This window comes from Melozone crissalis, unplaced genomic scaffold (assembly GCF_028551555.1).
Source record: "Melozone crissalis strain CALT ecotype California unplaced genomic scaffold, PUWL_Pcris_2 ptg000018l_1, whole genome shotgun sequence".
Lineage (NCBI taxonomy): Eukaryota > Metazoa > Chordata > Aves > Passeriformes > Passerellidae > Melozone > Melozone crissalis.
Genome location: NW_026535796.1, coordinates 44997461 through 45014302, shown reverse-complemented (window position 1 = coordinate 45014302; position 16842 = coordinate 44997461). Strand labels below are relative to the sequence as shown.

The following is a 16842-nucleotide window of genomic DNA, read 5'->3' as shown; positions in this document are numbered from 1 at the left end:
AGTGGAAACACAGTGCTCACCATTTCTGTGCAAAAGCGCAGATCCTGATTAGCTTCCCACAGAGCTTCCACAATCCCCAAGAGGAAAGCTGAAACCTGCCTGGATATTCATGAGCATTGTCAGAGCAAACAGGAACTGTCAGCAACATGGAACCTGATCCTAATGTGACTTCTAAGAGTTTTTTCCCTCAAGGCCACCAACTTTGTTGCTGAAAGAAATTATCTATATGACAAGCTGCAGTCAATATAGCAAAGCAAACCAAATATCAGCACAGCAAATGTGGTACCTTCTTTCTGCTGGCTGGCCTTCAGCTAGCTGGTTTATCAAAATAAATAGTTCTGTGATCATTACAGCAGCTAAAGGTCAAGATAATACAAAGCAGAAAATAAAGCAGTCAAGTGCTGAAAACCAGAAGCTGAACACCCAGGTGTGCTGGGATGTGTGTAGTGAAGTACATAATACATGTCCTGTTAAACAAAATAAACAAAAATTGGTTTAAATTCATGTGCCTGTGTTTACAGTACTCACACTGTCAGTTCCTGTACCTGCTGCAGTTTCTATCAGCAACGAGTTCTTACTCAGGTTGCCACACAGACAACCTGAAAAGTAAGATGGTTTTTTCCAGGATTGTGAAGCCCTTCCCTTCCTGAAAGAAGCTGCCTAGAGATACAATTTGCCTCTCATGTAGCATTTGTTCAGACCATATGAGAGCTGCTTATATGTGGTGCTGAGCACCCAAAGACAGAGTTCTCAGCAGTGGCCTCTGCAGCTACTCCCAATCATATTTACAATTCCTCTGTAATTTCTCTCCCTTGGGATCAGCTGTATTTCAGTTACACCCACAGGAGGAGACATTTTTTAGTTATCTGAGTGCCTGAGTGTACTGGGAAAGATGGGCTGTTTAATATTCAAACCTTGCGCTGACCATGAATGGTATCAGTGCTGCCTAACAATAAAAGGTTGTTTAGTCTGTTTTGCAGGCGTTCTTTCACTGTCTCAGTTCAGAGAGTGTAATGCCTGAGAACAAGGTTGGCTGAAAATAACATGGCATAAAGGAGTATGATTCCAAACATCCAGGCAGAGCAGGGGTAAATCACTACCCAGTTAAATGCATCCCTTGTAGAAAGAGGTGAGGGCAGTAGACTCTTAAGAGGAATTCCAAACCTCAAGAACATGGTTAAGTCTCCTGTTTTAGGGACTTTCTGACTAAAGGAAGTTTGTGCTGACATTTAAAGCTGTCACCAGTGTGGTAGCTTGCTGAGGCCCTAAGCATTTTGGAGAGAATCCAGTTTAGTGTTGGGCCTTTCATTTCACTCCCCTTAACGTGACATAGTGTGCACCAGCCTGGTCTCTTCACCCTGCTCTTGGATCAGCTGCAAGAGCTGGGTAGACCCTTGAAAGAATTCAGGTGCTTGTTTGATATGATAGCATGGCTGTGAACGTGTTTAAAAGGCCAGTTGAAGGTTTAGATTTCAGGAGGAGTTGTGGACCTTTTAATGGTCTCTGTGGGGTAGAAGAGGTTCCCTTTATTCTTGTCTGGGAGCACCTGAATTCTTTAAACTTGTAGTTCTTTCTGAATGTCAAATGCAGCTGACACATCTTGTGTGCTGCAAAACTGCAGCCAGTGTCATCAACTGGTGAGAGTGACTGCTGACCAGAAGAGTCCTAAATATGAAAACTCCTTTTAAAATACAGTCAATACAATCCATGCAATCAATGCATTTTTAGCAGAATCTGAGAGGTTGGATCCAGAATGCTTCAAGTGTTGTCATCCAGGGATTAAAACAGAAGCATATATATTGCCTGTGAGGCAGAATGAGCAAACATTTCTGGGTTTAGGGATTTTCCTTCTGAAGCAATAGCATAGGCACTGGTTTTTCAACTGTCTTTCATGAAAAAAGTAGGAAAAAGTAATGAAAAATAAGTAGTAGGAAGATGAGAAAGAAGTAACAGAAAAGTCTGAAATTCTTTCAAAATACATCTTTGGCAAAATACATTTAGCTGCTGCTAAAAGCACCATTTAAAGGGAGAAGAGTATAGACTTTTAAAAGCTGGGAATCTTGATTATGCTCTACAACTTTGCAGCTCTCTTCCAACTTGCCCAACCCCTCCAGTGCATGGGTTTCATGGCAGCCTTTCCTCTGCCAAGCAGAGAGGCTTTGCTTCCATCCCTGCCCTCGCTCCAAGATGAGAACAGACTGCCTCCAAAGCTGTGCCAAGGGAGGCTGTGCCATGGAGAGCTGCTGCTCCATGGCCTGGGGAGAGGGATGATGCTGTGTGAGGGATTTTCAGGGAGAAAATCCCACAGCCTGCCTGGCTCTGCAGCCAGACCATTAGCACGGTTATGTAAACAGAGCATGGCTGCCACTCACAGAGAGCAGCAGGGAAAAGAAGGGACATTCCTGCTGCAGCTCCTGCCAAGGGAATATAATTGGAGAGTGCTTTGGGAAAATTACTGCTGGGAAGGGGAGGTTGCAGCCTGGAGCACAAATGTGAGAGTCGCTCGCTGAGTGCAGTGCAGGCATAGCATGTAAAGAGCACACGCTGGAGAGTGTTAAATCTTACACAAACTCCCTCCAGCTCTTCCTTTGGTTGGGAGGATCAGTGTCTGTGCCAGTAGAAAAAAATTACTTGATTTACCAAAATCCCTGCTCAGACAAACAAATTATTAGGACATAAAAATTCACAAATGTTTCAAGGGCCTAAGCAGCAGCCACAGTCTAAATACCTTAATGAGATAAAAGGGAGGTTTTGTATGAAGCCAAGGCTTCCTGATGAGTTTTTAATCCTGTAAGAATAAAACAAAGCCATCAATTGTCAGCTTTGGGCTGAAATGTCCATGCTTCTTGTGCTGTCCACCAATTCAACAGTTGTTTGTGGATGTTGTCTTACAAAAAAATAAATAAATAAAATACACTTTGGACAGAGTGGAACAAGCTATTTGTTGTTCATATAATGATCTGAAAATCTCAGTACACCTTCATATGTTACAAACACTACCATGTTCACGGGAAAGGCACGAATGCAGTTTAAACCCAGTCCTTTGAAAAGCACTTTTGCTCCCTCCTTTCTCACACTTTCCCTCACACAGTGGATCAGGCCCTTGTACTTGTGCTGGTCTGATTCATCTATTTGCATGCGTGATTTGATGACATCCATGGGAGTACCAAATCCCCAGGCCAGAACTCCAGCAAAACCACCAGAAAGCAGCACAACAAGGAAACCTGCAGGAGAGAGTGAAGGGAGAAGGGCAGTTCACTTGCACCTCATTCAGCTACATCCATCTCAGATTTGACAACAAACTTTGGTAACTTTTTGTTTTTGGGGAGTTATTTTGTGCAGCTCTTGCAGTTGTGTGTTTCCAGTGATCTCAGAGAATTTTTGCACGTGACATTTTGAACACCATGTGAAGTACATGAGGTACAGCCTGACAGCACTCACACCCTCCTCAGATGGACTGAATTTTTATAATTCTCAGGCAGATGCTCTTTTTGTGAATCTTACCTATTCAATCTTTTCTCAAAGTGGATAGTTGCTTTTTGGAGCCAAATCACAACTAAGAACCTGAAGTGTCTTTACCTTCTCCCCCCTGAACTTCATATTCAAGCTCTGGGCTGACCCTTGTCTGAGCTCCATGAGGGCTCCCAGGAGCTTTGTCCATGTTTAATTTCTTGTTACCCTGTTTTTGCATTAACAGGATTTCATATCCACATTCCAGGCACCAGAGTGTGTGGTGAGAACCCCTCCTGCAGGAGGAGGAGCTGCATAGGGACAAGTGGGGACAGTGCAGCCCTCACATGCAGGCTGCTGGCACCAGGGCTGGGGCCAAAGCCAGCACACACAGAGCAACTCCTCATGAGGATCTGGGTGAGGTTTTGTGGGTACTGCGTGATGTTTGCCCAGAGCCTGGTTTGCCTTTTAGTGTGGCACTAAATAAGCCATTTTTGCAGATAATGCCAGATGCTTTCCAATACCCACCTGGTTTATTTGTCCCATCTGGTGTGAGCCAGTCGCACAGAGCAGAATAGGAAAGGAAATAGACTGCAGAAGCAGAGCAATCCCTGCAGAGTAATGCAGAACAGCCCTTGTAGAGTCCCCCAAAACCTTCCTCCTTGATGATAACCTTCAGACAGTGTAGAGACCCTTGGTACTTTGGCTTGGAAACAGGCTGATGTGTGCTGGAAGGGCATGGGTCCCTCTGAGTCTGCATCCGAACTTTAGCCACCTCACTGGGGTTTGTCAGCACAACCTGCAACACCAGAGAATGGCATTTTAACCCTCACAGTTACACAGCGCTTTGGTCTCCCTCCTGTAAATTCTTGTCTCCCAGCTTCTCAGGGAATAGCATTGTCTGTGAGCTCCAGCAAGCTCCAGCCTCTCCCCTCTGTCTGTGCTGTTCCACCCAGCAGCAGCAGGACACGTGTGTGAGCAGAGAGGAGGGCAAGGCAGAATCAACACAGGATATTAAATACCTGTAACTACTTGCTAAACTGGATGGGTGTGGAAAGAGGGACGTCCTCAGCCACAGGGAAGCCAGGGAAGCACATAACAGGGCTCTTGTTTGCATTTGTATTTGAACCAAGACCATCCAGGCTATAAAAATTTAAGCCATGTTGAGTCACTGACTGTAGGAAGCACCTAGAAGCCTGAGCATCTGGGCTGCTCTGTAAGAGGATTGTGGCCAGGCACACATTTCTGCCCAGCACATTTCTGCCCAGCATGCCATCACTGTGATGGGATGAGCTCCACCCCATTCACAGCACCTGTGGATGCTCACCCTCATCTGCTGTGGGAAACTGCTCCTGGACCCAGCCTCGGCCCTGCCCGAGGATCCTGCAGGTTTGCCAGGCAGCATTGTCCCAGACATCTTTTTATGAAAATCCTTTCTTAGGATTTTTTCTTCCTGAGAAGCTGAGAGGCTCCAGGAACAGAATGTAAACAATGGTTATCTGCTGCTGTGGAATGCAACAGGTGGATCCATGATTGGTCTTGTGTGGATGTTTGGATTTAGTGACCACTCATGGCAGAGCTGGATCTCTCTCTCTGTCCGAGCCAGCTGCCTTTGTTATCATTCTTTCCTTTCTATTCTCAGCTTTGTTAGCCTTCTGAGATGAAACTTTTCCTTCTATTCTTTTTAATATAGTTATAATGTAATATATATATCATAAAATAATAAATCAAGCCTTCTGAAATATGGAGTCAACATTCTCGTCTCTTCCCTCATCCAAAGACCCCTGTGACGACTGTCACACAGCATCACTTCCCAGGAGTACCCCCTGAGTTTAATCCTGGATGCTTTCACTCCAAATTCTGTCTGTCTGTCTTACACAAACACACCCTCCAGCCACTGGGGGAGTTTGCTGCCTATGCTGTGTTCTCTTCCTCGTCCTGTGTTTGCTGCCAAGGTCTGTGTCATGTTAATGGCACGTTCTTAAGCGTCCTGCCGCTGCAAACCAAATCCAGCACGAGCTGCCCAGCAGGCCTGAAGGGGCAGCGAGGGCAGAGCATGACCTCCCCTGCAAAAACAAACCCACCAGGCTTGTTGCAGCTCCCCTGCGGCCTCCCGGACCGAGAAAACATTCCCTGCTTTTCCAGCTGCCTGTGTTTGTGAACAAGATCTCATGTTGTGCTTTCCCTGCAGGGTGTGGAAAGTGCATATTGTATGGCTCTACGCAGATATTTACCATATGTATTTTGATGTATTGATCAGTAGTGCTGTATCAACATTTTAATAATAAATGTATTCTTGTAATTAAAAGGTAACTTTTGTAGTTAAAATTAGAACTATGTTAGTGGGATTTTTTAAGAAAGGAATGAGGCACTCGCACCAGATAGCAGCCACAGGACACCTAAATCTTTCAGAGAAAAAGAATTTATTGCCCTCTTATCCGAAGAAATGAACTCCTTCCCACTTTGAAGGCGCCGTTAGGATTCAGAGGAAGAAGTTGATGATGACCAGACAGAATCCTGTGTTTGAATGGAGTTTATGCATCATGTATGAAGTGTATGAATATGCAACAGACTGTTGTTTTTAAGAGTTAATCCTTTGTTAACGGGTATCCTTTTTTGGGGATCGTGCTGCCCAGAAAGAGGTACACGGACATCCGTAACTCTTTGTCCTTATTGTCTCATATTGTCCTAATTCAATTTGTCCAAATTACTATTACTCTAATTGCATTACTATTTTTTATAACCATTTTATTACTATTAAACTTTTAAAATGTTAAAAGCAAGTGACTGGCGATTTTCTCAAGGGTGTTCACCTACCCGGGCAGCGCCGGCAGCAGCTCCAGCCAGAGAAACATCCAGCTTGGACGGCTTGGCATCTGCAGCCCCGTAGCGCAGCTTGCAGAGGGCGCCGAGGAAGTTCTTGTATGTGCCAAAGGAAACTGAGGAAACCACTGATACAGCGAGGGCTGAGGCGGTCACCCCTTTGTAAAAGCCCCGGACCTCGTGGGAAACAGGACAAAGGCGATTTTTAAGGGTGAGCGGCATGGGAAAGCATCTGCTCAAAAGCACCGGCTGGGCATTGCTGAGCCAAAACAATCTCCCACCTGACGGCTCATCAGCAAAGCTAAATTTCACCGTGAGGGCTCTCCCAGCTGATGCTTGCATGCAACGGTGCCCATTGTCCCCAAAGTGACAGAGGCAGCTCTGCTGCTCTGAAACAAGGCACCTGCAGTGCTGCTGAGGGCACCCACCTTTTCTGTCCTGTACGTCTCTTGAACACAGTGCCAAAATCCTCTGTAGTGGTTCTCAGTCTGAATTCTCACCTAGGAATACAGGGACAACTTTAAAATGCAGATATCATATTAAAATAAATAAAACAACAAATGCCGTAGCAGCAAACCAGATAATTAACCATAAAATAATGTGACCAAATGTGAAAAATCCATATATTTTATGATTGACTTTTCACAAATAATAAAATTCATATTATATGTGTTATGTTAGAAAGTAATGCTGTATTAATTCTCTTAAGTAGTGTGTTAAATGCAGTTTTAGGTTATAAAAAATGTTAAAATAGAAACGATGCTATGTAGGATACTTTTTTTAAAGAAAGGACTTGCAGCAAGATGGCAGCCACAGGACACCTAAATCTTTCAGAGAAAAAGAATTGATTGCCCTCTTATCAGAAGAAATGAACTTCTTCCCACCTCGAAGGCGCTGTTAGGATTCAGAGGAAGAAGTTGACACTGACCAGACAGAATCCTGTGTTTGAATGGAATTTTTGCATCATGTATGAAGTGTATGAATATGCAACAGACTGTTGTTTTTAAGGGTTAATCCTCTGTTAAGGTGTGTCCTTTTTCGGGTTCATGCTGCCCAGAAAAAGGTACAAGGACATCCGTAACTCTTTGTCTCTATTGTCTCATATTGTCCTAATTCAAATTGTCCAAATCATTATTAATTGTATTACTATTTTTATAACCATTTTATTACTATTAAACTTTTAAAATTTTCAAAGCAAGTGATTGGCGTTTTTCCCACCAAACAATTCAATTTCTTTTTTTTTTTTTAGAGACAAACACAACCAAATACAGTGAGATACGGGGATGCAATGCAGATAAAGTATTATCATAGAACTATTTTTCTGAAAAGGAGGGGGAGAACAAAAGGGCCTCTGTGTTTTTGTTCTATAGTCAAGAAATAAAGCTCCAACAGGTACCTTCACTGTATCCAGTGGATAACCCACAGCTGTGCTTAAGCCACCTGAAACAGAGAATATGTAGGAGATGGTTAACATCACATGTCACAGCGGATCTTTCTCCCATCACAGAAGGGCACTGGGGAATAGCAGCAAACAGCTCCAGAGCCCAGCTGTGCCTGGCACCAGACTTCTACAGCTCCAGAAATGACGTTTGGGCCATGAATAACACAGAAAAATGCAGATTTCTGCGTGACCAAGGCTCACCCAGAGGAGGAAACAGAGTATGGGAAACTTATCAGCAACAACGAGACTGAGGAAGATGAGGCAGGGAGAGACCCTGAGAGCGCTGCCCCACGAAGGATGCACGGAGGATGCGGGGCTGTGCTTGTTTCCCCTCTCACTTTGGGCACTACAGCACCTTTGAGCTATGGCCAAGCGTCCCCACTCACAGAGCCCGGAGCAGTTTTGGTTTCAGGCTCGGCGGGATTTGGGGCAGGCAGGGATTAGCGCTGGGAGTGTCCAGGGGCAGCCGAGCCCGCCCAGCGCAACATCACATGCCGTGACAGCGTGTCCAATCCTCCAGCAACACTCCCTGGAGCTCACTCCTGCAGCCTTAAAATAGCCCTGCATATGCATTAATCCCCTGAGACAAAGCTTAATGGCGAGCAAGAAGGGCTAAAGAGCTCCCACAGGGATTTCTGTCTGTAGCAACAACAAATAGATCTCACTTCACTGCATTTCTCAGCTCTGAGCTAAGTTCTAGCAGGTAATAAAGGTGCTCACCAGCAAACTTCCTCCCAATACATCACCTCAGTAATGTACATCACCTCTCAAGCCACCTGAGAGGAAATCAGGCTGGAGAACAATGGAGCTGTGTCCATGTGAGTTATTCAGACAGAAATCAGGTTCATAGAAGTGCTGGAGGAGCCTGTCAGGCATTCAGAGATACAGGGCATATCTGGTGGCTCACCTGTTGAAAACTGCCTCTCACTGAGTGCTTTAAAAAAGAAAAATTCAAACCCAAGCTACTTAAAATGTGTTATCACTATGGGCATGTTCACCTCCGATTACATGGCTGCTCAGAGCTCTGGAAAGCTCTCCCATGTTCTGGAGAAAAGCAGCAGCTGCTGTTGTGAGTCACCAGGAGACAATCCCAAAGTTCATTACAGAGGAAAACAACCAACAGCATCTTTCTTGCAGAAAATTGAGGTTTGTTCTTCAAAGACACCTATGAAATCTCACAGCAGATAAACAGCAATGAAGGGGGGGGGGGGGGGGGGGAAGGGCCCAGATGGAAGAGAGACAGTGATGGAAGAGAGAGGGCAAGGGGGAATACACAGGCAATACTATGGCTTGGAAAAGCACTGGCTGAGGTCCAAGCAGAGAGTGACAATGCACAAAGTCATCTGGGGACACCTGTGCTGTCCCAGGCTCCTGGCCAGGGCAAACAGGGACACTGGCAGCACATGGGCCACTGCCAGGATGGCAATGCTGCCCTCACAGCTGCAGTGCCCAGGCCGTGCACCCCACCTCAGCTGGGAGATTCTGACACATCTCATCATTTTCAGAGCTCCTGAACCTTAGAGGAGATGGGCATGGGCTGAGCAGATGCTGGGAACACAGGGGCACCATGCACAGCTAAGTCCTGGCTCACTGCACTGGATGAGGAAGGCAGGAGCTCTGGCACATGCAGATCACACACCAAGGATGATTTGGGTCAGTGTTTGACAAGAACTGACCTCCCTTCTGGAGAAATCACCCTGTTCACATGATAAGATACAGAGACAGCAGCACAGTAGGTTGCCCTAAACAGTCTCTTTCTAAAGGCTCCCATCAACCTGGTTCCAATAAGGATCAAACATCTCCACTTGGGAGGAGACCATAAAAGCAAAGTTTTCACTGCTCCCAGCAAAGATGTGAGTCCCCCAAACCTCCAAATAACCCAACCTGCCAGGAACTGTGCTACTTAGGGGCACAAAGCACTCCAAGCAGTTGTCAGAGCTGAGGAGCTCAGCCAAGTCTACCAAAGGCTGAGGAATGAGGGCTCTGCACACTCTCACATGATATAAATAGCCTGGCACTAAGATAGCATGACCCACACATGCCCTGTTTGCACAGCAAAATCAAAGAAGGCCAGCAATGAACAGTGGGCATACAGGAGAGGGTTCCTGTGGGACTCCTGCTGAGTAACCCTGCATCAGCCGTGACCAAAATAAACAGCAAAACCAAGGGAATTACCTTTTTTGGTTTTAGTGAACCATTTTTTATGCCTCCTTTATTTGAGATATTCCTGAGTATTGAGCAGAGCTTGCAGCATCCCCTACACACACAGAGTGCTCAGAATGGATCGCTCACAGCCCTGCACAAGTCAGATCACTCTGAGCAAGCAACTCAAATTAGGAGAGATTCTGGTGGGGTGCAATCACAAGGGAGCAAGGGGCAGCTGTACAGAGCCCACCAGGCTGAAACAGCCCTGAGCTGATGGCAAACCTTGCTGAGACCCAGGGAGAAGCAGGGATCATTGTCCATGCCCTGGATGGGCTGACAGCAACTTTCAAAACCCTTTGTTTTGTGCAGAGTTGGATGTAGCTGTGGTATTTTCTGAAAAATCCTTTCCTTAGGATTTTTCCTCCTGAGAAGCTGAGAGGCCTCAGGAACAAAATGTAAACAATGGTTATCTGCTGCTGTGGAATGCAACACGTGGATCCATGATTGGTCTCATAGAGTTGTTTCTAATTAATGGCCAATCACAGTCAGCTGGCTCAGACTCTCTGTCTGAGCCACGAGCCTTTGTTATCAATCTTGCTTTTCTGTTCTTAGCTAGCCTTTTGATGAAATCCCTTCTTCTATTCTTTTAGTATAGTTTTAATGTAATATATATCATAAAATAACAAATCAAACCTTCTGAAACATGGAGTCAGATCCCCTTCTCTTCCCTCATCCTCAGACCCCTGTGAACACTGTCACAGTTGGGAACATCAGTGCCCTGACCCTAAGCAAGCTGAGCTTCACTCAGTCACACAACCCCAGCAGGAGCTGCTTTATCTGTAAGGAGACAGCATGTTCCTTCTAGAGGGGGTTAATTTAATCTTTCCTTGGACTGCATGTAACCTCCCAGCTGTGGAAAAGCCCAGCCCTGCTGCAGACCCTGCTGCACTACCACCACTGGGTAAACATTGGCTTTGCCTCCCCAAGTCTTTACTCCTGACATAAGAGTCAAGTCATCCTCACCCTGCACCCATCACCAGCCCCAGCCATCAATCCCCATCCCCTGCCATGGCCCAGGCTGCTGCTGCAGCAGGGCTAGAATATGTGCATGGATCACAGGAAAATTCAAGTCAGGAGGGACCTCAGGAGGTCTCCAGTCCAACCTCCTGCTCAATTTTACTGGCCAGGAAGGACTCCTTCCTAAAACATCACTAAGCAGGTTTCTCTCATGTTTCTTCTATCTGGAGCCAGAGCAGATCACTGTTTCTGGGGCTGAAGATGCTGAGTTTCTTTACCTCATTTCCACAGAATCCATTGCCCAGAGGTGATGCACAGTATTTGTGCAGAGGCTGGAATTCAAATGGGCATGACCTCTGCTGTTTTTCAGAGGTGCTTAAGCCAGGCTTTCTCCAAGACACTCTCAAAATAGATCTAGCTCACTAGAGTGTAATTTACTAAACAGAAAATCTTATTTTTTATGTTGCCTCAACTTGCTTGATGCTCCTTAGCTGGGTTCACAGACTCCTTAGGAACATGAAAACTGCTTCAGTTTTTTTGTTCTGGCAAACATAAACCTCAAAACAAGCTCAGCACCAAAACCATCCCAGTTCTTGCAGGATAGATGTCCAACCCCAGGAGCTATCCAATCTGAGGGGAAAGATGATGGCCTCAGCTTGTCTATGGGCAAGCTCCACCTCTGCAGCCAGTGAGAAGTTGCAGCATCCCTCCTAGAAAAGCTCTGAGCTGGACATAGAGGACAGGATGGAAAATCTTGCTCTCTGACAGGCTGAGGTCAGTGAAGTGCCTTACAACAAGCCAAGATTTTTCTGCTCCCAGCTGGATCTCCACAGCCTGCATCCCCTCAGGCTGAGCCTGTGTCCAGGGCACACAGAGGAGATTCTTGCTGCATGGCTGGGCAGAACACGATGCTGGAACCTGGACAGGGGGTCACAGCACAAACCCTGGCCTTGCATGGGAGCCAGGGCAGAAAAACAAGGGGAATGGCCATGTTCAAACTCTGTTTTCAGCTCTTCATGTTCCCTCGCAAAAGAAGCTTGTCTTTAAGTAACCTGTCTCAAACCATGCTAAAAAACAAAGAAGTCCAAGAAAAAAAATGCCATCATCTCTGCCCCACCACGAACATGAAGTCTGAGAGGAGGTTTGGTTAATCCTTCTGGCATGGACATCTCATTGCCAGCCCTAGGACAGGGCTTCCTTCTCCACAGAGTGCCCTGAAGTTAGAAGGGACACAGCAGGAGAAAGACAAACTATCATGGTGGGGCTGGTTAGATCCTCCTCTCCCTGGAAGGGTCTCCCAACACCCCTGGAAGACCAACACCCCAAGCATGGGCACAACAGGCACCTCCAGGGCTGGATGCTGCTGAGATGCCAAACCTCTCCCCACTGGCACATATTGGGTCATGAGCTATTAAATGGGGCAGGGTGAGACTCAGCATGGTCCTTCCCAGGACAAACACATCTGCAGCAGGACCACAGGCTGTTCCTGGTGAGGGAAAATGCCAAATTTCATTGAATGTCAAAGTGAGATCTGTCACGCAGGCTTGGGCTGGATGTCTCAGCCACCTGGTAGGTTCACCTGGCCTTTCTGTCAGTGGTGACCAAAGGCTTTTCTTCTGGTATTTATTGGGATATATTATATTTTATATATATTTTTAATATATATATAAAAAATATATATAGGCATATATTATCTTATATACTCCACTAAATCTAACAAGATTTCAGCAAAGAACTGAGACCAGTGGGTACATTTTGTCATTTAAAACAAAGATGGGTTTTAGCAGTACATGCTCTAAAAATGTCTAGAATTTAATCACACTTCTCTCCTGTAACTTTTTTTATATACAGCTAACCTACTTTCTCCCAGATCAAAGCCTGCTGCCGGCCTTGCCTGCGCTGAGATCACCATCACAACTGCAAATGCATCTTAACCCAAGATAGTGCAAAGGGCATTCATCCAAACAATCTGAATGCAATAGAAAACTGTGCTTCCTCCCCTCCTGTCTCACAAATCACATCCTCAGCCCTCCTGAGCCACCATTCCAGCAGCCTACTGGGACCCCTGCATGCCAGACACGTGAAGGTTTCACTGTCAGGGCTATACAAGGTGGCTTGTATCTGCACAAAACCTATTACACTCTGTCTCTTCCTATTAGTTTTACCCTGTCCCAGTGCAATCAGAGTGGAGGAGACTGCAGGCAATGACCTCAGCTGACCAAGCTGCAGCACTGCCTCTCCAGCAGCTCTGATGACATTTCCCACTTCATAAGGAAGAACACACTTTTAACAAGCAGCCCCCCATCACAGACTCTCAGCTCTGCTATTGAGAGCTGCTCCTCAGCTGAACAAGAAAGAAACACAGCCATCTGTTTTGGCCAACAAGCCCCAGTTCATGCATTTACCTCCGATGGCCCCAGCAATGAAATCCATGCAGAGCGCGGCTGCTGCTGAAACCACCCCGAGAGCGCTGGGGAGGAAGGGAGGGCACGAGGATCCAGCTCAGTCTTCCCAGAGCCCTGCCAGTCCTCCAGAAACACTGGTTTGTGACAGGAATCACTTCCTGCAGTCTGCCCTTGCCTCGGGGATTGGGAGCCTTGCGGGTACTGGACGAATCCGTACGCTGTGGCAGAGCTGGGAAGCCTGGAAGTGTTCCAGGAACACAGTGAATAAATAATCCCGTGAAGCCCTGAAATGCTGCGCCAGGGCTGCTGCTCCCTGAGCCCTTTTGCCTGGAAAGTCCCAAGGGGGGGTGACTCTCAGGGAAAGGCTGGCTGTGAGGGGCCATGCCCTGCTGTTGTTACCAGCCCCAGAAGACAGCTTTGCACACTCACTTGACAGAGGACACTGCTGGTTGTACCATGGAGATGCTGCATTTGTGGCCATTTGCAGGATTCCTCCTTCCCCTATCCCAGCCCACTCTTTCTCCTTCTGATGGACCACACACCCTTTCCATTAATGGAAATTCCTTCTGCCTTTACCAAGCCATTTTTCTGGATTTTCCTGATGCATGAAGCTGACCCTAACTTTTACATATATCCCCATAGATTATTACCCACTCATTATTTACACAAATTGTGAACCCCAATAATTAACCTAACCACATCCAGAGTATTTGCTTCTATTTCAGACAGAAGCAGCATAGTTCTCCCAGCCCCTGGGGCAACTCTTCATTTCTTGCTCAGATTCTAACCCCCTTTCCAATGTCAGCTCCTTGTAGAGAGACCTGCTGATCAAAGGGAACCAGGAGTTCAAGGAAATGTCATATTGCCTGGTTTTGCACAACAGTCCTGTTACAAAAGGGTGCCTCATCTACGTGTGGGAGGTTAAGCTTTGCCCAGAGAGACCCTGGAAACCAAAGTCCTGATGCAATGAAGGGCTTGCCAAGGCGTGACCTGAATTTTACCCCTCTTGTGGAGGTTTTCCCGGGTCAGAGCCAAGGTACATTGGCAGCAAAGGGAAAAGAAAATTTCACAGCTGCTGCCCCCTGGGTCAGCTTTACAGGGGAGCTGAGCACTTCAGTGCCCAGTGCCATTTCCTGCACATTTTCCAGGAACATATTTCTCACTGAAGCATGTATTTGGGGCTGCTGTGGCAGTGACAAACAGAACAGCTCTGTGTGAGGGCAGAGTTTCTGGAAATTGAAAATGAAAGTATTTTTATTAACTTGCTTCCTGTGATTTCTTATGCATCCTTCCCTGAATGCTTTCTGTTCTGAAGAGAACAGATTATTCCAGTTTAACATCATGCAAGGACAGCAAAAACAACTTAAAATCACAAGTAAAACATTATCTAGAGAGGTAGCAATGTAGCTGCAAAAACACACTGGGTTATTTAATAGCTCTTCCTTGTGTCCATACAGGAGTTATTAATGGTTAATAACAGTCTGTGCATGCCAAGTGCAGGGAAATCTGTTGTTTCCTCTTCTCCCATCATCCCATTCTGCTGCTGTCCTTGCAGAACAGGGATGGGACCTGCTGTGTCAGTGACACAGAGGGACAAGGACACAGTCCCCTGTGGAGGGGCAGCCTGGAAGCACATGGGGGTGGGATTTTTCTACACATTGCAGTCACTGGTGTCATATCAGTGAGAAAATAGAGGCTGGCTGGCATTTCACTATGGCTGACTAAAGCATTTAATACTAATACTAATTATTATTTTCCATGAAACATCAAAAGACCAAGCAAAATTCCTACTTTCTTTAGCTGAGCTGAACAGCTCAAAGGGAATCTTCCTCATGAAATTGTCTGCGATTGTAAAAAAAACCCAACCAACCCAACCCCCTTCCTTTTGTGGAAGAAAATTAATCCTTTGTTTATTTTTTTACCATCCATTCACACCAATGCTTCTAGCAAAATGTCACTTGCTTGATATAGCAGGAATCTGACTCCATAACCTGCTGATAATGGTTTTGGTCACTTCAATGGGGTGTACCAGGAAAGGTCAGGTTTTCCATCTGACTGGGGTTGTCTTAAATAGAGGTCATTCAGAAGGTGTCCATATGACAGAAGAATATTTTGGGGCTTGAACCATTTCACCTTGACCCATGAAGGTTTCCCTGGGACAGCCAGCTCTGAGGAATGCACACACAGAGCTGCCTCAGGGACATCTGCCTCAGCCAGGGCTTAGCACAGTAACATGAGCCTCAGCAAGCACCACTACAACACTCTCTGCTCCTGGTGGGCAGTCAGGACTTAGGGGAAAAGGAGATCCACTGCCAAGCTCAGCCTGGCCACCATGTGATGGCAGCAGGGCAAGAGTCCTCTGGAAGAGGAGCCCCACACCAGGGTTCAAGTGCTCACATGAGAGCAAATACTGAGGGAGGTGTAATGCTGTGTGGAGGACACCCCATCTCAGAAATGAAGCTTGTGTAACTGCTGGCACACTCCAAACAGCACATACCAACTCCCTGCGGAAGAGAGGGACGCTCTTCCACAGCAGCAATCCAACTTCCCTTACCAGGAAGGGAAGGAATTCAAGGCAGCAATTCTACTTCCCATACCAGGACTCCTCCCAGAGACAGAACCCTTGAAGTCTCACTCCTCTTCTTCTGAAGGAGCTTCCTCCTCCATCCTCTCTTCCCTACACTTCAGAGGTTTACCAGCCTCACTAATTTACCCGAACCCAGTGCTATAGGTCAATAGAGACAGCCCAGAAAATCCAACCCAATGAAATCTTGAGTTATCAGGCATTTCTCCAAGATGAAATATTAATCATTCCTGTCCCACTTTGACACAGTGCTCAAGGGCTGCAGATCCAAAGATCACTGCTAGTATAGCTTGCAAACAAACACCATGGTCCACATCTGTGCAGGGAGGAGAGAAAGTGCTGGTCCTAATCTAGGTGGTCACCTCAAAGCAGGGCCTAGCAAATCACACACCAAACATGTTTTGAGCCTCCACAAGGGATAGCATTCCACGAGAAATAAGCCATTACTTCTTTCCTCCAGTAGCAAACTGTTCAAGAGAGATTTGTTCAAAATGGGCCAGTCTCACAGGGGGTTTTGAGAAAGCAGAGCATGGAAGGTGCTGTCAGATAAAACCACAGCTCTGATGACATGAAGCAATCTGCTTCATGAAAATCATGAAATCATGAAACTGAAGTGATAAAATGGGAGGAAGGCCCTAATTTTGCCCAGTGAGTGATGGATGAAACACTCCATTTGCTTCACAGGAGGAGGCAGCTGCCTGCCCACCCAGAGAACTGCTCCACAGCAAAGTGGCAGAGGGTCTAGAGGACTGGTACAAGTCATGGAGCAAAAGGAAAGGTGGGAAGAGAGCCTTCAGGCAGGCAGGCAGTGTTAAATAGTGTAGGGGGATAGAATACAAGAAAATAAAGATAGTGTAGAAAGTAATCTTACCCCTAAGGAGTTGCAGCTGGGCCAATTAGCAAAGATTGGGAACAGGCCTGACTTTAACAGGCCACAGCTGTAACCAATGAGAAAAAGGTGCTATAAAAGAGTTGGG

At 46.2% G+C, this 16842-nt stretch overlaps 1 protein-coding gene across 1 annotated transcript; it reads right to left on the bottom strand.

Moving 5' to 3' along the window:
• Window positions 1-1685: 1685 nt before the first annotated feature.
• Window positions 1686-13498, bottom strand: SLC25A47 (solute carrier family 25 member 47). Its single transcript, XM_054275814.1, has 6 exons — window positions 13282-13498; window positions 7670-7713; window positions 6702-6773; window positions 6268-6450; window positions 3979-4249; window positions 1686-3224 (listed from the first exon to the last, which is right to left on the bottom strand). The coding sequence occupies exons 1-6, from the start codon at window positions 13307-13309 to the stop codon at window positions 2938-2940; spliced, it is 885 nt and encodes a 294-aa protein (XP_054131789.1). The 5' UTR covers window positions 13310-13498; the 3' UTR covers window positions 1686-2937.
• Window positions 13499-16842: the final 3344 nt, after the last annotated feature.

Coding starts and splice junctions, on each gene's coding strand:
- SLC25A47 (XM_054275814.1), bottom strand. CDS start 13,309: ATGGATTTCATTGCTGGGGCCATCGGAG. Junction 6,451..6,701: donor AGACGTACAGGACAGAAAAG/GTGGGTGCCCTC, acceptor GTTTCCCACGAG/GTCCGGGGCTTTTACAAAGG. Junction 4,250..6,267: donor CTGCTGCCGGCGCTGCCCGG/GTAGGTGAACAC, acceptor CTGGTGTTGCAG/GTTGTGCTGACAAACCCCAG.